At 37.1% G+C, this 21,797-nt stretch overlaps 2 protein-coding genes across 2 annotated transcripts; both read left to right on the forward strand.

The window, feature by feature from the left end:
- Positions 1 to 5,501: 5,501 nt before the first annotated feature.
- LOC113335896 lies at positions 5,502 to 6,236 on the forward strand. Its single transcript, XM_026581915.1, has one exon. It carries the CDS (start codon positions 5,502 to 5,504, stop codon positions 6,234 to 6,236), a length of 735 nt encoding a protein of 244 aa, XP_026437700.1.
- An 8,893-nt stretch (positions 6,237 to 15,129) lies between these two features.
- LOC113335897 (Werner syndrome ATP-dependent helicase-like) lies at positions 15,130 to 15,885 on the forward strand. Its single transcript, XM_026581916.1, has one exon. It carries the CDS (start codon positions 15,130 to 15,132, stop codon positions 15,883 to 15,885), a length of 756 nt encoding a protein of 251 aa, XP_026437701.1.
- The last annotated feature ends 5,912 nt before the right edge of the window (positions 15,886 to 21,797 follow it).

The raw sequence follows: 21,797 nt of genomic DNA on the forward strand, positions 1-21,797 counted from the left end.
CAGAATATATAACCTAGCTAAAATTGATCGGGTTTAGATTAAAATTCAGATGTTTTTTTGGTGAACGACTAACTTTCATAAAATTTTACAGAGCTCGAGGTACAGCTTGGCCGTGCAAATGAAAAGCTTAAAGAGGCTCAATCTTCCTTAGTGTTTCAGCAGGGACAGACCAAGTACTATGAGGCGTTAGATGAATCCCAGGACGAAGCAGCAAAGGAGGCGCCAAGGAGGTGGGGCGGTTGAAGTCTTCGTTATCCCAATATGAGCTCAAGACCGCTGTTATTGCGCATAAGGCCCCCTGCCAGCTCGCTGAGGAGTTTATAAGACTTTAACCAAGATAGAGAAATCCCTCTTGAAGGAGCATGTCATCGTTAAGAAATACGTTCGTCGTCCTGTGCCCGAGCCATTCACCTACACTTCCGATCCCTCTTCGGGTGGAAGCGTACCTTCGTCTCAGGAGAAGAACGTAGCCGGTCCCGTCGAGCCTTCCCAGGGGAAGTAGGTTTCTAAGATTATCATAGAAATTTGATCTTTGTTGATTACTTGGCTTCGGGCCATTTTTTGTGTATCTTTTGTATTTTTTGTTTAACTCGCAAATCTTGTAATCAACATTCATGGAATGTATCATCGTTTGTTTTTGGTATCTGTAACTCTGATTTGTCTGCATTGTTAGTTAATATAAACTTTTAGATACCAAGCAAATCTAAATATTGAGAAATGAATAAGTAATACAAAGTGTTTGACAACAATAATGAAGGAAGGTACCTTTATCATTGGCTTTGGACCTGTCACCCCATCGGTTAACCCTGGGCCAGAGGATTACCGAACGGTGGGGGTTGATGCAGCGTTCTCGGATATGTGATGCGTTATTGAAATATTTACATGCATCCATTCCGCTGATCCGCTGCTTTATTAATTGGTTGGGTATCTCTTTCTACTGGAATCCTTCCCCATGGTCCTACACTCACAGACGCTGACAGGGGAGTCCCGGGAGATCGTATGTAATTACTTTCCCCAATAGAGTTTTTGTCAAAGATTTGCTTGATTGATACGACGAGGTCTGCTACTCCTCGACCAGAGATAGAAACATGTCAATCGGTTGTGCCATCTTCTTCTTCTTCTGGTACTCTTCATGCAGGTGCATAACTGCATTGCTTCATGGATAGAATGTCTTGAGGTATTCTGCGTTCCAAGGGTGCCTAAGGACTTCTCCTTTCAGATTACGCAGGTAGTGGGATCCGTTACCTGCAATGTCGTGTATTACAAATGGTCCTCCCCAAGTTGGTGCCAATTTACCCCACTTTTTTTCTCGTTGATATTGCGGTATAGTTCTTAGCACATACTGTCCTTCTATAAAATTTCTAAGCTTAACTTTCTTGTTGTACTCTCTTGCCAATCTTCGTTGGTAGTTCTCCATTCTTTGTAACGTTGTCTCCCTTCATTCTTCTAGGTCATCGAGCATTTCCAACATCATGTACGCTGTTAGATTCTTCTCCCATTCTTCAGTTTTTGTAGTTGGCATGATAATTTCTGTCGGAGTGACTTCTTCGGCCCCATAAGTGAGAAGGAACGGAGATTCACCGGTGGCGGACCTGCGCGTGGTTCTGTAAGCCCATAGCACATTGTGCAACTGTTCACACCATCGACCCTTATGTCCATCTAACGATTTCTTGAGGATAAGTGCCAGAGTTTTGTTCGTGGCTTCGGCCTGGCCGTTACTTTGGGGGTAGATGGGAGTCTATTTGTTCTTCCTGATCTTGAAGGTATCAAAGAGCATGTCTATATTCTTTCCTTGCTGCTGCTTACCATTGTCGAAGACGATTTCCGCGGGAATGCCAAATCTGCAAATAATTTTCTGAAAAATGAATGTGAATACGTCCACGCCTCTGATTCTGGCTAGGGATTTGGCCTCCACCCACTTGCTAAAGTAATCCGTGGCTTCGATCAAGAATCGTATTTTCCCTAATCCTTCGATCAGGGGTCCGACGATATCTACTCCTGATGAGGTGTTGGCTTCGTTGCCGGGGCATGGATTCTCTTATCAAAACGCTGACATTCTTCGCATATTCTAGACATCCTGGCTGCATCTTGTATCATTTGTGGCCAGTAATATCCTTGCATCTTAGCTCTGTCAGCTAGTGATCTCATTCCACTGTGGTTTCCTGCGTCTCCATAGTGGATGTCCTTCAGGATACGATGACCTTCTTCTATGTATAAGCATCGTAATAGAGGACCGAAGAAGGACTTTTTTGTAAAGAACTCCTTCATGAAGGTCATACCTCCTTGCTTCTGATTATATTTTTCGAGCTTGCTTCAGGTCTGCAGGCAGCGTTCCTTCTTCAAGGAACAGGTGCACCTCGGTTCTCCAATCTTCTTCGTTTTTGAAGTCTTCGTCCTCGTTTGCTCTTTATAAGATATCATCTTCGACGAAGTCATCGGAAATGTCTTCCCCCACATCATCGTCAACAATGTCCTCCCCTACATCGTCTTCACGATTTGTAGCGAACGCTTGTTGTGGGGGGTAATCGACGGCTCATACACTCTTGTTATCTTGATGTCCTTAGCGCTTTCATCCTTTAACATGGACGATATGTAAGCTAAGGCATCGGCGTGCCTGAGGTCCTTTCTACATAGGTGCCGGAATTTGATGTTGGGTACTTGGGATGCTAAGGTTTGGACCAGAGCCATATATGCTGTGAGGGTCTCGTCATAAACATTATACTCCAAATTTCGATTTGCCGAATAACCAGTTGCGAATCACTTGTTAGGCGTACATCAATTATTCCCATTTCTATTATTAAACGAAGGGTGTGTACTACGGCTTCGTATTCCACGATGTTGTTCGTATGCCCCTTGAATTCTAATCTTAATGCGTGCACGATCCTATCTCCGGTTGGGGTAGTGATCATGATGCCAATACCTGTACCTTCTATATTCCTTGATCCATCCACGAAGACTTCCCAACTTCTTTGGATTGAGGGTTCGAGTACATCAACTGGATCTTTTCCATCCTCTTCTGCTTCTGGTATGTCCTTCACTTCTTCGTCGTTATCCAGGGGTAAGTCCGCCAAAAAATCAGCCAAGAATTTTGACTTTTGGGAAGTTTGGATCTCGTGGATAGTGTTGAATTGATCAAGACGAGTATTCCATTTTTCTATCCTTCATACCTTCCCAGCGCTTTTGAGGACATCTTCCAACGGTGTTTTACATGGGACCCGAACATAATGAGTCAAGAAATAGGTTCTCAACTTTTGGGTTGCCCATACTAATGCTAGTATGAGTTGCTCAATTTTCGTGTAGTTTCTTTCCGCCGGGTTGAGAGTCTTGTTGACTTAGTAGATTGGTTGCTCAACCTTCGTATTGGTTTTGACCAGGACTGCGCTGACTGCATCTTCGGTCGCTGCTATGTACGGGGCCAACACCTCATCGGGATCAGGCTTCTGGAGGATCGGGATTGTGGCCAGGAACTCTTTAATATTCTGGAAGGATTCTTCGCATTCAGCGGTCCATGCAAACTTACTCCCCTTCTTGAGGATGTTGAAGAAGTGCTTGAACTTGTCCGACGATCTGGCAATGAATCTCCCTAGTGCCTCCAGGGATCCGTTAAGCTTTTGAACTTCTTTCAAGTTCTTTGGGGATGGCATTTCTACGATAGCTTGGATTTTAGCAGGATCGACTTCGATGCCCCTCTTCGTTACTAGATATCTGAGGAATTTCCCTGATGTGACGCCGAATGTACACTTTTCTTAATTTCCCTGTTTCTAGCGCCAAATTGTGAACGCAGAAGTAACGATGGTATCTTCGTGTCCACAAACAATATTCGCAATGTAACCAAAGCTTAGCAAATAGCAGAATATAAATAAAACTATGATAAGGGAGACTCAGAGCCTTTGGGCTCGTCCTCGTCATTCATTACAATGGAAACTACGATGAGCATAAATGGTGCATGACAGTTAAGTACGAAGAGTAAAGTGCATAAAGTAAATGAGACAATGATTTATGTGGTTCAGGACTAAGGCCTACGTCCACGGGGGTTGGTGTTTCACTATGCATTAAAGGTTACAAAGATAGTCGAACGACTTTGGGTGAAGAACGAAGCTAAGAGGGATACAATACTCGTACTTACCCTTACAATTTCTTTCTCTTCCAATCTCTTTCCCTCTCAATAAAAAATGGTCGACCCCTCTTCCTTCTTGGGTTGGGGTATTTATAGAATGCTCATGTGGGTCCCTTTCTTCGAGTACAGTTGTCCTTATCGTCTTGGTTACTGCGTCATCCCGATGTTATCTTTGTTCTGACCCAGCGTCTTCCAACGGCATTATGTAGGAACGAAGATGGACATTCTTCTTCTCCACAAAGCGTTTGACACGTACCTTATGTCTAGGGTATCTAATGCGGGTGGTTGGGGCATTCTGCATGCGTCAGACAACTGTCTATGTCTAGGGTATTTAATGCGGGTGGTTGGGGCAGTCCGCATGCGTCAGACAGCTGTCTGATGCCCCTGTCACATCCTTGTTGGCAGGACTCACCCCAATCCTTAATCTTGGATCTTTCTTGGGATGAAGTAAAGCAGGGCTCTTGATCTTCTATGGTGCTTCACTATGTCTTGCTCTTATGGTGCCCCTTGATTCTTCGTCGTTGGATTAATCTGATGATGGGTATATGCAGATGATAGATGCCTTTTGGGTGTTGAGACGTGACATCATATCTTGATGTATCAAGGTTATGTGTCTTCCACGTGTAGTTCCCTCAACACGTGGCAGATGATAAATTATGTGTATACACCGTTTTATCAGTACCTTTTCAATTTCCCCTGCTCCTCCACCCTCAATCCTCGAAAACTGCAAAGTGCAGCGCATCAGCAACGGCCGATTACGATGACCACATTATGCTAGCCCAGACTTATGCCCAATAGACCATATCGGACCTAAGCCAACCAGAATAAGGATCACTAATTTTCAAATTCGGATGAGCAATACCCAAATCTACGAATGTTGCCTGCTGAATATTTTGACAACTCAGTAAAAAGCACCCAATAAAATTTCCGGTACAACTCAGAGTTTTTTTCAAACTACAACATAAATCCAAACTCTACTGGTAGTAAATTTGACTAAAACATGTGAATTTTCACTTCTTGTTTGAGTTGTCGTGGCTCGTGATACAGAGGTAATGTACCTGGCTGTTAAGTCCAGTCAACAGATTTTCAAGTCAAGGTTAGGGTAACATCAATCAATCAAAAGAACACACCCATTTGGCCTAGAACCTGCTATACCGTAACATTTCATATGATCCAAGTAAAGTCGGATCAAATCAACTTTTACGGACGTAAATGTAACAATAAACTGTCCATTCTCTGATTGATTTATTTTTTATCTCAAATCCGTTCTTTATCTCTATAATACCAGACCCCAGCTGTATACCACCATTCCCCATTTGAGTCTCTTATTTCTTCTCTGCAACTCCACCCACAGCAGCAAAGAAAACAAAACCACTCATCCGCCATGACAATCCAGCGAGTTTCAATCCATACTCTTCCAAACTTCTATCCAGACACACAAGATGTTTACACTGTAATTGTCACTGGATTTGAGAGCTACACCCATGGTGCTGAGCAAATCAAAACGGTTGTAACCAAGGATGCTGAAACAGTTGATCACTGGATTGAACAGCTTTACAGTGATTACAAACAGACTATAGATCGTGCTGCCAAAACCGAAAAAGGTTCATGGGATTATCATCGTTTCGTCGTTGCTTTTGATGTGGAATGGAAACCTGCTGCTCATGATAATCAAGCTCCGATTGCAATACTAAAACTCTGTGTTGGTTCATGGTACTCCGCTAGATGTTTGATTTTTCAGATCTCACGTTGTTATCAACTCCCCAAATCTCTTCATAGGTTTCTTGAAGATGATAATCTGAGATTTGTTGGACTTGATATTGAATGTGTTGCTCGTAAACTTGAGAGGGAGTTTGATTTATCTGTTAAGAGAGCTGTTGATCTTAGAGATTTGGTTGCTGAGAACTATCCTCAGAAAAAGAAGGAAGTTAAGACACTTGATTTGATGGGATTGGCTAAAATTGTTCTGCGTTCTAAGGAAATTGAGAGACCTAGAGATGTTATTTTTAGCAATTGGAATCAGAAATACCTTACTCAGCCACAGATTATGTATGCAGTTCTGGATGCTTATGTTACTTTTAATATCGGTGATGAACTCGATTACCTTATTGATGATTGATTGATTGGATTGTTTTTGGGGGGGGGGGGGGGGGGGGTATCTACTCATGAAGAAGGTGTTCTTGGTTAGGGTTTTATTATGATTTTGCTTATTAGAATCTAGATTTTGCATTGGAATACTAGAGGAGAGATCAAAGTTAGGTTCATGATTACTGGTTTGATCTTTCTTTTACAGAGAGGGTCTTTTCTATTTTGTTGATCTTTCTTTTACTCCATTGTTATTAGTACTAGTCTAGTAGTTTTTGATTGAAATTCTGGAGACTAGTGAACAAAATTTCTCTTAGCATTTTAATTTTCTTATTTCTGTTTTGGATGAATTGTTGTTGCAAGTAAATGTTCAACTAATGCTCAAGCAAACAATTGCTGTGACCCTAAAGGGGGTTTTGGTTTTGGTTTCAAATATCGGCAATTTTGAAGATGTCAACAAAATTTACTCCCCTAAACCTAAAGGGGGTTTTGGTTTCAAATACCTCAAGAAAATGAATGAAGTCTTACTGGCTAAAGTACCATGGAGACTTGTCGTCGATCAACGGGCATCTTTAAGATATCGGGGATATAACCACCACAAGGTTCGATCATATGGGGCCGCATTCAAAATCGGTTTTTTTAAGATATCGTTCGGGGATGGGTTTGATACCTTCATTTGGAAAGATCTTTTGATAGCGCTCTTATGCCGGTAAAGCCTTGGGCCAAAGTTAACGAAGCTAACTTTACAAGGTCGACGGTTTCCACCTTTTAATAGAACCTACTGGATGATCCAGTGTATCAATAAGCAAGATAAAATGTGATGCAAAAGTAAAATGTATTTGATCGGCAACACTCCCAGTAACTGAACTATCTCATTTATGGTCTTTTCTTTCCTAGAAAAATGTTTACCATTGGTCTGGCCGATAAATTTTACACTCGACATCACTAATGTTATTACCGGCGTATAGTAGTCTGAAATAGCAGCATAAAAAAAAAGTAGTAGTCTGAAATAAAATACTTGGTCAAGCATTTAAAGGGCAGTATGACGACCTTCTCCTTTTTTTTTTTTTTTTTTACTTTAAGAAAGGCAATATATTAGAAGAAATCAATTCACCACTAAGACTGTGGTAAAATGATTAAGAAAAACAAATGAAAACTCAATTATAGTAGAGTTTTCGGAAAAAAATAAATTACTATTATGACTGCATCCCAATTATTCAAAACAGTGTCCAAAGAAAAACCCTGAAAAATATTTGTGCACACACACCAATTATATAAATAAATTTTTAGACTGTCAATGATAGAGTCCGGGTTTATGTATTTCCCCTTAAACAAACGTGCTTTCTCTCTATCCAAATAGTCCACCATATTGCAAAAGGGTAAATATCCCAAATTCTCTTCCTTATAGCAAGAATAATTTGTCTTCTTTTTCCTCCATTCCCAGATCGTGTTCCTAACCGAAGCTTGAAAAACCCAACTTAGACTATAAAAACTCAGAAAATAATGCCAAACTAACCTTGTAGTTTCACAATGTAAGAAAATGTGGGGATTTGATTCTGCATCCTTCCTGCACATCAAACATCCATTGACCATAATAGTGTTCTTTCATCTATTTGCACACCAATTACAAATAGTTTCTGCAAATGCTTTCATCTTCGGCTGAGGTAAATTTTGGACCCCTAATCTTCTTACTTTTAGTTAATTGATAATTAGATTGAGACATATTAAAAAAACTACACAATACGAGAGTCGATGAAAGAGTTGGATGATGAAAATTTTTTTAGATTTTGACAAATGTGAGAAGTGTGAAGAGTAGAGAAGAGAAGGTGTGAGATAAAATGGAGGTGGAATATGGTATTTATAGGGGGTGGGGGAGATTTATGGCCGTCAAATTAGATTTTGTTGAACGATGAAGACTAGACGACCGGCCGAATGTAAACCGTTGTTGGTTTAAAAAAGCCGGCCGGTGTAAGTCTCGACCGCTAAAAGCTTGACCTGACCTGACTAAGTGGCAAATTTTCCGCTTTACCATGCCCATTATGGGTGTAAAAGTGGTAAAATTGGGGCTTTGCCATGCCCATAAGAACGGGCCTTACAAGCTTAATTTTACTTCTTCACACCCCTAAACATTTTTTTGTACCCCAAATTAAATTTTTATACCCCAATCTAGAAATCTTGGCTCCACCGCTGGCAACACCCAAATCTACATCTACGATTGTTAGAGACTGCATAAAACAGGAATCTTCTTTTTGGATTGGCGAAACTCAATAGTGTTGTTCTTTTTTGTTGACCGCTAAGTATTGGATCTCGAGATTATCAGGGCCACTACAATTTGTGTGTGCGCGCGCTGACGAACATTTCTAATCCCTCTCATTCTCTGAACAAAACATAGTTTTACAATTATAACGGTGTGGCACTGCAATTCCACCACAAAAATTTCCCCAAGACTCCAACATCCCTCTTCCAATCTATTAAGGCTAAGTTCTATGGTTTTCTAATCTAACAGCTAGATTGGCAATCCACGTCAGCTAGGACAACTGTTGGGAAAATATTTTCAAAACATAAATTTATTTCCAATTAATATGTTTTTTATAACCTTTATTGAAAGAAATTATTTTTTGTTATAATTAATTTGACCGTTTCATATTTTTAGTTTTAATGATGTTAACTACACCATTATAACTTTGAGAGTTTCATTTTGTGGTTTTTAATGGTGTTAACTCAACCATAATAACATTTTTCATGAACATTTAATTGTTTTGAAACTCTTGATTATAAATCAGATTTTTGGTTGGAAACATAATAAGAGAGAGATTTTTCTTTTATGTTTTGGTATTAAAAAGAACTTGGAGTGTTGTTGAAATCTTTTTTTAGTGAGAGAGTTTTTTTTTTTATGACTTGAGTTTAGAAAAGAAATGAATTTTTGAGAAAGGAAAATAAGTGTGTGAACATCTCTTATTTTTCTAAATGAGTTTATGAGCAAGAATGAAGTGTAGAAGTTTCACATTCTCTCATCGTGCAAAAGTGATTGTGTAAGAGATTGATCTCAGCTGTTTTATCATGGGGACGACGCGCCATTGAAGAACTGCTTGCACAATCTAGGGCAGAGCCGCGAAACGTCTTAAAGAAAGCGACTTAGTCCGCGACTCAGCCATAACAATGTTTTGTTTGTTTTTTGTGATTGTTTGCAGGCATAATTCAGCAATTGTTCCAACAATTTTAAGACGATTTATTCTTCCTTGGATATAAAAAAAAACAATTGCTCAAACGCGATAAGTGTCATTGTTAAATTTGTTTTATAGAATTATAATCGGTATAATTTTTCTTTGACGATTGAAAATGATGCTTGAGATTTTAGGTAACCTGATACCTAGAATTAATTTTATGCTATGGACTAGGATTATAAAATGGTTGATGTCTTTTCATGAGTTTTTAGCATAGAAAAAATATTGCTGAAGATACACGATTTTTTTTTGGCGGGTTATAGAGGTTTATGCGCATCTCTTTGAAGAAAATGAATTTGGTCTAGAAATTTTATCTGGATATATTAGACATCACGTGGATAACCCACGTCAAATTTCAGAATTTTTGGAGTTCGAATACTATTTTTAAAACATTTTAGAAAACTGCATAACGTATCTGAAAAATTCTGACAGGCAGAAAATTTGTCCTGATTAAATCAACTTTTCCTTATCTTTGTGTAGAAAATTTGAATCCGTGTGTCACACGAAACTTGTAGGTAAGGAACTTATATTCAAATCCCATTTTGAAATTTCCTATTTAGATATTTAGTTTGATAGATTTGGTGATTTCAAAATCGTTATGTATGTTTGTCAAAAATAGTAAACGTGATACTTGAGATTAGAGATGTAAAAAATTACATTAAAAATCATGCTTTTGATTTTATACTTCATACTCTTTTTTTGGTAATGAGAAAATGAAGATTATTGTTAGCAATCAAACTAGTGCTCCACATATGTTTGATAAAATGACTCATAGAAAGTTATAACTATATGTATGATGTTATAAATATATAACTTTGAATATTTGTTTGAAACTTAAGAGAAACTTGAAGTGCTATGTTTCATTTTATTTTCAAGTAATTATGTAAGTGCATACCTTACTTATTTTTTGGTTTGAAATGCTCACGTGTACATGATTGTGACAGGTGAAAATTCACTTACTTGAGCAAGTTTTTATTTTCCAATGAAATAAAAATTACGGGAGATTAATCGATGTGAGGAGCAATGGGGTTGCTGATTTCTTTGTTGTTTGGCAAAGAATGGACAATGGTTTATAACCAATTGAGCTTTAAAAGCAATTGAGGTATGTTTGATGAACTATTTGTAGTTATTGTTGTGATCAAATAATGGCATTCTAAATTGAATAAATTGATTGTTCAATCTTAGAATAAACTTTAGGAAAACAAGATATTGAGAATTATTGTGTATGACAATAAACATGTGACTCATGTAAGTTTGGAACTTATGAGATGGAAATTTGATATGAAACCAAAACCGAAATAATTAGAAACCTAGTCAAAACAAATGTGAATATCAACTCTCACTAAGAAATGAACATAACATTGATTATGAGATTATTTGCTATTCCTGCACGGCATTGCAAGGATATCAAATGTTATTAACAACGCTTTTCAAGCTTAGTTAATGTGAATTGTGGATACAGTGAGAGATTGGTATATATTGGTGTTTTAAACCATGTTTGTTTTGATAGGTTATGGTTCAAAATTTGAACGGAATTTTTGAAAGAAATTGGTGTTGAGATATACTTACATCTCTAGGATTTTAGGTATTGGTATGATCTCAAAGTTTACTTCGGGAAGTACAATTTTATTAAAAATGTTCATACTTCCGAAATGAGAAAGAATCTAGTTTCCCCATATCTTGTTAGTTACAAGATTGAGATTAGAAATTTGTTGAATTTGATCAATGCAATACTACAAATGATATGTTATGGATAAAATGTTTGAGCATAATATTGCAATTTTATCATAACATAAATTGAATTTTGAATATTTGAAATATGATATTTTATCATGCTTTTTAAGAAATCAGTGAGTTAGTAATGAATATGAGCATGTTATATTTTCTTATAAACTTGGTAATTTTTTGAGTAACATGTATGTAATCTTACCCAACTCATAAAAGCATGTACATTTTCAAATCTTACGCAACTTGCAATGATATTGGATGAAATAAAATATTTTAGAATTTTATAAAGATGCTTCGAGTAACTTGTCCTGATATCAAATATGATTTTTGAGTAGTGAATGTTAAGCAATGTTGCTTTCAAGAGAATTGTTTGAATTTTTCTATATATCGTGCAAAACGTTTTGGGTTTAGATCATTGGTTTATTAGTTTTTCACAATTTTTGGGATCTTTGGATATTGTTTTGAAATTCTTGTTTTAGTCAAAAAATAGTGGGGGTTTCATATCCTATGCTTTAACACATTTGATTTAAATTACATGAACTAGAAAAAATGAAGGTGACGAGTAATTCACTAAGAATGAACCTAGAAAAACATATATAGTGAGACCAAATTTTAGTCATGAATACTTTGTTGCTTATAGTTTGAAATATAACTTCTTATAGAGAGTAACTTTGTTCTTCAAACTATTAACTCTTTGGAAAAAAGTTTTTATGAGCCTATTGTTTTTAGACAAGCAAACAGAAAATTGTTGACTCTTACATTCATGTCACTAAATAACTTACATGCTTGCTTTGTTGATATTGTTTCTACAATGTATGATTTGTTATAGTCATAAGTAGAAATATATACTTTTGTGTAAATTAAGGATATGAGTCTATGTAAACCAAGCATGGAAAAATGTGTAGTTTCTACAATAAAAGAAATCATATAAGTTAGATAAGTTATCCTTTATATTATGAAAAACAGTTAAAACAATTTATAAAATAAAAATTGTTTACTTGATTCATTCGAATGGTTTCAGAATTGATGAAAGTGAAATGCACAATACTCTTTGTTTTGTATGCATAAGTGATTTTTTGAATTTTTATTTTAACTTATAGGATGAAAATGAAATTAAGAACGTGCTTAGTTTGCTATTTGACATGAAAGACATGAGTGAAGATGGTGTATATTTTTGAAATGAATTTTTTCTTTCTTTGGATCAATTTTCATTTCAATGAAAATAAAATCTTAAATAGAGATAAATATATATAGCCTGACTGTAAATAAGTTTTTACTCATTTGGTTTAGTGCTAATGCTTTTGAGATTGTGTTTGATAACACTAGACATGAGTATGGTATCTCCATATGTTTCTTTGTTACGTGATTGACTATATATAAGTATTTTTTGTGTAGTGGGAGTTTAATATATTACTTCTGTACTGGGGGTTTTATATTCGGATTTACCAATCCTAGTATGGAAAATTGGTAAAATTTTGAGAAAGTTATGAGGTGTTTCAAACACACCTTATAACTAAAAATACCCTATCTAAATGGTTACCGAAATCCTTTAAGGATATTGCGAAGCTGATTGGACATCCTTTCAGTTGAATCCTTTAAGGGATGAAGCGATTCGATCCTCTAAAACATAGGGGAATATACATATTAATCCAATGTGATAGTACGCGGCTATTGCAAGAATTGAGAATGCATGCAACGACAATTATAATAGTTGATATTATGAGAATGGATTATATAATGTCTGAAAATAGTTTCCATTAGTCCTTTGACGAAAGGATTGATAAAAAGATGTGAATACATCTTAGGGATGAGGTTTATGCCCATTGAGATTGAGTCATTTATGATGGATACCCAACCTAGAAATAGGTTCAAAGGGACTAGACGAAGTCATGGATGATATGGAGATGCGAGAATCATGCTTTTGATGAATTCATCCCACGGCATGACATCCTGAAACGAGTAAAGGTTGAGTTTAATTTTTAATTTTAAAATTTTAAACTCTGAATGATGTTTATATATCTATTTAGAGTGGGGTACATCCAGGAGTACTATTGATAGACTTACCTATATGAATGTGAAGTGTGGCCGCTTTCTATGAGAATATGGGCGGTTCTCTAGATCATTCATTAAACTGGGATACAAGCACAGGGCCGTAATGTGCTGGCTTTAGACTTTACACTAGTATAGTCGTGTGTGTTGAGTAATCTTTTTATCTCCTAGAGTTCAAGACTTATGTTCACTCTATGGTCAGATTTTAAGAGAGCCTATTAACACTACGTAAAGGTTCAAGTCGCGAGACACCTTTGCTTATGCACAACTCTGTACGTTCTTGCTCAATGTTTTAAAAATATAAGTGGGGGATTGTTGGGAACATATTTTCAAAACATAAATTTATTCCCAATCAATATGTTTTTATAGCCTTTATTGAAAGAAATTAATTTTTGTTATAATTAATTTGACCGTTTCATATTTTTAGTTTTAATGGTGTTAACTATACCATTATAACTTTGAGAGTTTCATTTTGTGGTTTTTAATGGTGTTAACTCAACCATAATAACATTTTTCATGAACACTTAATTGTTTTGAAACTCTTGACTATAAATCAGATTTTTGGTTGGAAAAATAATAAGAGAGAGAGATTTTTCTTTTATGTTTTGGTGTTAAAAAGAACTTGGAGAGTTGTTGAAATCTTTTTTTAGTGAGATAGTTTTTCTTTTTTTTATGACTTGAGTTTACAAAAGAAATGAATTTTTGAGAAAGGAAAATAAGTGTGTGAACATCTCTTATTTTTCTAAATGAGTTTCTGAGCAAGAATGAAGTGTAGAAGTTTCACATCCTCTCACCGTGCAAGAGTGATTCTCTAAGAGATTAATCTCGGCTGCTTTATCCTGGGGACGATGCGCCATTGAAGAACTACTTGCACAATCTTGGGCAGAGCCGCGAAATGTCTTAAAGAAAGAGACCTAGTCCGCGACTCATCCATAACAATGTTTTGTTTGTTTTTTGTGATTTTTTGCAGGCATAATTCAGCAATTGTTCCAACAGCAACCTCCCAAGTCCTATGGGATGGCTAATCTAGCAGCTAGATTAGAAGACCACGTCATCTGGGACCACTATACAACGATGTTTGGTTCAGCGCTTTAAATCTCAGCCGTTAGATCAAAAATTTAATCTCCCAGCGCTGAACATTCAGCGTTTGTATCACTTTTTGAACGCTGAATCATTCAGCGTTTCAATCTCGCTGCTAGTTGAACTGCGATCAAATGTTAGGAGAAAGAAGTAGACATAAGTAGTGTTAACTTTTTTCCCCCACTTTTTTTTTGATTTGCAATACTTTTTAGCCATTCTAACAGTTCAATCTAGCCCATAGGGGTTAGCCTAAGTAGTGATTTTACGAGACAAATTCGGTACAATGTATCATTTGGAGATGGGAATGGATAATAGGAAATGACTATATATTATTGGGATTTTGAATGGTGTGATTGGTCTCACCACCCTCTCACACAGTAAAAAACACGGGATAAAAACTCTGGTTCACTAATCATTTTCCTTTGTTGTCTTTGCCCTCGGAAATTTTTTCAAACAACAACATAAATCCAAACACTACTGGCGGTGAATTTTCGTGACTCGTAATACAATCACACAAAGGTAATGTACCTGGCTATTAACCGTGGTCAAAGTCAAGGTTAGGGTAACAATTACCCATCAATCAATCTTTGGCCTGGAGCCTGATATACCTTAACATTCCATAGTCTTATGATCCAAGTAATGTCAGATTACTCAGCTTTTACGGACGTAAATGTAAATATAAACTGTCCTTTTTCTGTTTGATTTATTTTTAATCTGAAATCCGTTCTTGCCCACCACTAATACCAGACCAGCTGTATACCACCACCATTCCCCATTTTGGTTAAATTTCTTCTTCTTCTCTGCAACAAAGAAAAGAAAACCACTCTTCAAAACCACTCATCCGCCATGACAATCCAGCAAGTTTCAATCCGTGCTCTTCCAAACTTCTACCCAGACACACAAGATGTTTACACTGTAACTGTCACAGGATTTGAAAGATACTTCCGTGGTGCTACGAAAATCAAAACCGTTGTAACCAAGGATGCTGCAACAGTTGATCACTGGATTCAACAGATTTACAGTGATTACAAAGACTCTCTAGATTGTTGTGCCAAAAACGAAAATTCATGGGCTCGTCATCGTTTCATCGTTGCTCTTGATGTTGAATGGAAACCTGCTGCTCATGATAATCAAGCTCCGATTGCAATACTAAAACTCTGTGTTGGTTCTAGGTGGTACTCCGCTAGATGTTTGGTTTTTCAGATCTCGCGTTGTTATCAACTCCCCAAATCTCTTCATAGGTTTCTTGAAGATGATAATCTTGGATTTGTTGGACTTGATATTGAATCTGTTGCTCGTAAACTTGAGACAGAGTTTAATCTTGATGTTAAGAGAGCTGTTGATCTTAAAGATTTGGTTGCTGAGAACTATCCTCAGAAGAAGAAGGAAGTTAAGACACTTGATTTGATGGGATTGGCTAAAATGGTTTTCCGTTCTAAAGAAATTGAGAGACCTAGAGATGTTATTGTGAGCAATTGGAATCAGAAATACCTTACTCAACCACAGATTATGTATGCTGTTGTTGATGCTTATGTTACTTTCAAGATTGGTGATGAACTCAATTACACTCATCAATACAGTACTCCCAGTGTTTTGGATTGATTGATTGGATGGGATTGTTGTTGTTGGGGGTATTTACTATGATGAAGGTGTTGTTATTTAGGGTTTTATTATGATTTTGCTTATTAGTAGTCTAGTAGAAGAAGTTGAATCTGGATATGGTTATCAGAGATTTTGCATTGGAGTCCAAGAGAGGAGATCAAAGTTAGGTTCATGATTACTGGTTTGATTTTTGTCTCTGTATTCATTTAGTTGCAGAGGGTCGCTTTTGTTTTGTTGATCTTTCTTTTACTAGCTCCATTGTTATTAGTACTAGTAGTTCTGTCTTTGATTGAAACTATCTTGCATTTTCAGTATCTTTTAATTTTATTTCTTATATCTGTTGTGATTGAATGCAAGTAAAAGACTAAAGCAACAGCTGTGCAGTTGGAATTTGAGAAAGACCATGGATCTGTAATTTCATTGGATTTAGGAATATGTTTTTAGGATGAACCCAACCTTGATACCAATGGGTGCAGCTTCAATTAGAAATTGATTCAAATTATGGTAATCATGGATGACGTTTTTTTCTTTGGAGATAGTATTGCTTTCATGGAGACTGCCGTGTAGCAATTTCCTCTACTCCTCCCTTCACTGTAGTGTCCCCAGCAAATGCATACTGCCGGGTAGCAGCAACGGCCAATTACACCAAGTCACTGAGCCCAAGAGAAAATTCAGTGTAACTGTAGCTGGACGATGGAGCGGGCATTGTGTGCTATAAATAAATATAAGAGTGTTTATTCTCGAAATCCCTGGAGTGCGTGTAGGCTGTGACTTCATTGGTCTGAGGACACCTGACATATCCAACTTAAGTCTGCTGATTCTGCAAAATAAATGACAAGTTTAGGTGATGGTAATGGTAATGGTAATGGAGACAACATGGGCTTGATGCGTTATGAGAGTTTAGTGGACTACCCTGGGTATGGTGCAGCTCTCTATAGTCAGTTGAAGTCTGCGTCAGTCCATATTTCAGCAGCAAATAGTAGTTTTCTTCCATATTATGGATGGCCTGATGGATATCGGCAATTTAGAGGATGTAAGCTACTTGATTGATAGTCCTTTTCGCGATTGTACTAGCTTGTGGAATCACATGATGGATTTAAAACATTCAAACTTCATGTGCTGAGGCAATTGTCTTGGTTGTTAACTATCTGATATCTTGTTTCCCTAAGGCTAAGGGAGGCCTAGGTTTCAGAAACCTCAAGAAAATGAATGAAGCCTTACTGGCTAAATTTGCCTGGAGACTTGTAGTCAATCAAGGGGCATTTTTGAGCAAGAATCATATGTTCCAGATACTGTAGGCATAACCACCCTCTTAAGTTAGGAACTAAGAGTAGACACAGTTCGATCATATGGAGCGGCATTAGGAAAAATCTCAGCAACACCAAGATCGGGTTTTTTAGGATATCGGGGATGGGTTTGATAACTTCAATTGGGAAGATGGACGGTTTCCAGTTTTTGGGAGCGCTCTTACACCACCTTACGCCGCTATCCCCATACTCATTTGTGGATCAACTAATTGATTTTGCCAATTACTCTCGGAATGTGTTCCTAATATCCTTCCTGTTAGAGTGGTACTTAGTACGAGAATCCTTTTAGAGATTTCTACTTTATGTAATCAACAAGAAAAAACTATATTGCATCTACTAAAGAACTTCCCTTTTGCGAGGGCGGTTTTTGGGTTTGATACGTTCGGTGGCCACCAATCTTGACTGGGCCTATGATATAGTGTTGGTTTTAGTCGTGGTTGGAAAATTCAGTGAAATGTGCAGCATCTATGCTAGTGGTTGGTTGGGGGTCGTAATCCATTTCTCCAAATTTTAGGAAATGTGCCTAAAGATATGTACTATCACATGCACAATTGCAGATTTAGACCCACTGATAGTCAAGATATGGGGTGCCAGAATTATGAAGTTATATTATTGTGGAAAGGTAAATGCATCCTCCGCTTTAAAGATTTCAATGGGTACAATACAATTATATACGCATTTATGATCAATCGGATTGAGCTAATAGCCTTATGGATATGCTGTGAATCCAGTGATGCAAATTTTTGTTACATCTTCATGTCACACTGGATTTGTGCCCGTGCTACGCACCGGGCAATTTATTTCTTTTAATTTGGTTTGGGCTGGGCGAAGGAGACACATTTTTGATTCAGTGTGCACGGGGCTTCGCCCCACCGCATGGAGATGTATTTTTAGTTTGGTGGGTGCGGGCTTCGCCCCGCCCCATGTAGATGCATTTTTAATTTGGTATGTGCGGGTCTTCACCCCGCCCGGTGGGGATGCATTTTTAATTTCGTGTGCACAGGGCTTCGCCTCGCCCCGTGACGATGTATTTTTTATTTGGTGTGGCGGACAAACACATTAAATAGGTGGAGAATAAGTGTATATTCTATTTATTTTTTCATTTTATTTTCGCAGAAAATATGTGGATTTTTTCCCGCTTTATATATTAATTTGGAAAAAGGAATTCTTATACGGTAGATACTCGATTTCCAAATTGAATTTGGAATTCCATAAAATTCAAAACACGGTAGGTTAGTTTTTCCTTTTGAGTTTGTAATTTTTAAACTAATCATACGCTGCCGAGTATCCTCGTGAATTCCAAATTGAATCTTGTTTCTTTTTTTATCTTTTCCTATTATTTTCAAACCAATCACACGTTGTCAAGTGTCCTTACCAAAATGCTCGTTTTACAAAACTCAAAAAATGCCTATTTCGACCAATAGAAAGCGACAGCCTCCTCACCATTCAATCTGAAAACTTTATTTGTCTGGGACTTTAAGTCTTTAGATTCCGACCCTACCCTGGAAAATATGTGTAAATATATTATATTGTTACGTAAATTTGAGTTAGAGGGTGGCCCACCATTTTATCTTTAAGGATTACTCGAGTAGATTCGAGTACCTTCCCACCTCATTTGACAAGTCCAATGGATTAACATGTTTAAGTTACTTACTCTTTAAGGATTATCACTATTAATACACACGTATCCTATGACGTGTCTTTATGTAACATTCTTATTTCGGCTATATATAGTCCCTTTGTATCCCTGGACCCTCTTGGTACCGAGAAATAGAGACTTGAGAAATGAAAACTGAGAACTCTCCCTTACTTATTTCACTTGTCTATATGTTATCTATTTAGTTTTATAATTAATTAAGTTAAGTTGTTGTGAGCTAATATGAAATATAAATGAGTCGGGCGACACCGTTTCACAACACGTTATCAGCACGAAATGCTCTGTGCCGACGGCCGATTCGTTACGATCGGAGAGAAGCTGTCTGTTGGAGACAGGAGAAGGGATAATTATGCCAAACAGTCGATGATTCGATTATCAAAAAAAAAATCTTACTTTGCTCTGTGATTTAAAGTTTTAATTAATATACTGATACGTGGATAGTCTGAAACGAACTTTGTTGCTTTGAATGATCAGGACAACATATGATTTTGATCACAGCAAGACGTCAGTTTTCCACAAATTGATAAGTTCTAACACTACGATAAAAGGCTTGGAAGCCTTGGCTTATCCAAGGTTGGCCAATGGAGGTAATGTTTGGCAAGTGTATGGAAAAGTATAACAAGGTGAGTACATAAATGAGAATAAATATCTCAATATTAACTCGCACATACTTTGCGTTTTAATTTCTTACTTTTTACAATTTTATTTTGGTACTAATTGTTTAATACCGATGAAAGGAAAATTATTGCATCCCTCAAAAATGGTGTAGATTTAATTTTTCTTGCTCTAATAATTTCTAGAAATTTTAAAATAATTCCACCAGAAGTTGGAATATGTGCAGCATAATATGGATGCAAAAGTGCGTTCCGCTAGCTGGCTGGTCCCAGAAGTGACCCGTTACAAAGTGCTAGACGGTTTTTATCAGCGGTCCTGAAGCGACCTGCGACTAATATCGAGGCAATTTCTGCCACAAAGACTGTATCCATGTGCATACTTGGAAATTGATATTTCGTCGACCCCAAAGGTGGCGAAAATGGAGATTTGTTGTTTCTATTAGTACCATATATGTCTGTGTTTCCTTTATTTTTAAGTTCTGTTTATTTTACTTGTTATGTAAACAATGGAGAAGCAATCCATAAGATGTTGACGACTCCAGAAGCAGTCCAACACGTAATTTGTGGTTTCCTGTAGTAATTCGTATTAGATTCCAAAAGTGGTCTATGGGTTCCAGGAATAAGCTATAAAATTTTGGGTTCCCGAAGTAGCCCATAATTACCAAATGTTTTTGTTGATGGCTCTGCTATCTTTCTCTCGTCTACCTGTACTAACGTATATGGATTCCTGAAGTAATTTGTCCATATTTAATAGACGATGGAGATATTTGTCTCAAAGACAAGGGAACAACAAACACAAATTTTCGAGCTATTTTTGTAACCTTGTAGAGGTTTTGCGAAATGTAAAATATCATTTCAGGTTCGAATAGTATGAGAGACGTCTGCACAAGGCGTATATCATTTTATCTGGTGGTGTAGTATTTTCCTTATATTCTATCAGGCTCCAGAAGAATCCGTTGAGTCTTAGAATATTTGGTATTACCACCTTGAAACGATAAATGAGCATTTTTGTGGAGTATTTTGTTACTTCATTTGTTTTTTGTACCAGAAGCACGTTGTAAAGAAACGTAAGGCTCTCTATTATGGGGTGTGCCATAAGAGAATTCGAACAGTCGAATTCCACGTTGTCATTAGCCATAAGTTTAATGACCCTTGAATTATTCATGCTTGGGCATGTGTGATTTGGACACCCAAGTTCTACCAAAATGAGTAGAACGATACGAAATGCTCATAGAAATTCTCTATAAAACCAAAAGCTAAGGATGTAAATTGTGTTGTTTGTTCCTTGAGACATTTGGCTATTTAAGTGGCATTAACAGAATCATTATGGTAATTCGTTGAATCACCAACAATCCTGTATAGGATTTATGGTGGCATTTGTAGAACTTATTCACCCTACACTATGGACAAGTTTCAATACTTTGTGGTATTGAAAGACACATCCGTTGGATGGTATCTTGTTATATTAACACGTAATGTTATATTTTGCCAAACTGTTTGTGCAAATCTTGTGGTTGCGTATCCATTTTTGGACTTTCCAGTTAAGTCCATTTATTTTGGTGGTAAATTTATAGGCTTTTGATGCTTTGCCTTCAGTTGGTATTATATCGAGCTTATAACTAGCACATGTGCGCACTCGACATGGTTTAGTTGAGTTCCTTTGTTTAAGCATCTTTAGTTGATTGCTCGACCAACTATTTACCATCAATATTGTTTTGGGAAGCAACCTTACATCTTAAATTTACGTATTTGGTCCATAGTGTCACCTAACTATATATGTTGGTTTCGATTCATAAGACATTTAAAACCCTGAGCTGGTAATGTCTTATTGCAGATGAGACTATATTCCCGCCGTTAGGGGAGGAAGTAAGTCGTTAAAAGGAACGGCGTGAAATGTCTCATCTTCTGTCGAGCTTGCAGCTATTTTTGGGTACTTTTTTGCAGTTGAATTAAACCCCAAAAACTATCATGAGCAGATTTGCCTTCGAAAATCAGGCGATTCTGGAACCAGAAGTGTCCAGAAATGAGATAATAATATTTCCGCCATGATCAGGAAGACTAAGATGCCACCAGAAGTTGGCATGACAACCTGCCACTAGAAGTTGGCGTGAGTAAGGTTGATAACTTTTAAGGTTCTCCCGTTTTAATCAGGGGGGAAAATGTCACCACAAGAAGTTGGTGAGAATTATGTTGATAACTTAAAAAGGTTCTCGCGCCTTAACCATGGGGAGAAAGACTGCCGTCTGAAGATGGCACGTATTATGTCGACAAATTTAAAGGCTTCCCTTTGAAGTCATGGATATGACAGGCATCACCTAAAGGTTGTAGTAAGTT

This window comes from Papaver somniferum, unplaced genomic scaffold (genome assembly GCF_003573695.1).
Source record: "Papaver somniferum cultivar HN1 unplaced genomic scaffold, ASM357369v1 unplaced-scaffold_150, whole genome shotgun sequence".
Taxonomy (NCBI): Eukaryota; Viridiplantae; Streptophyta; class Magnoliopsida; order Ranunculales; family Papaveraceae; genus Papaver; species Papaver somniferum.

Coding starts and splice junctions, on each gene's coding strand:
- LOC113335896 (XM_026581915.1), top strand. CDS start 5,502: ATGACAATCCAGCGAGTTTCAATCCATACTCTTCCAAACTTCTATCCA.
- LOC113335897 (XM_026581916.1), top strand. CDS start 15,130: ATGACAATCCAGCAAGTTTCAATCCGTGCTCTTCCAAACTTCTACCCA.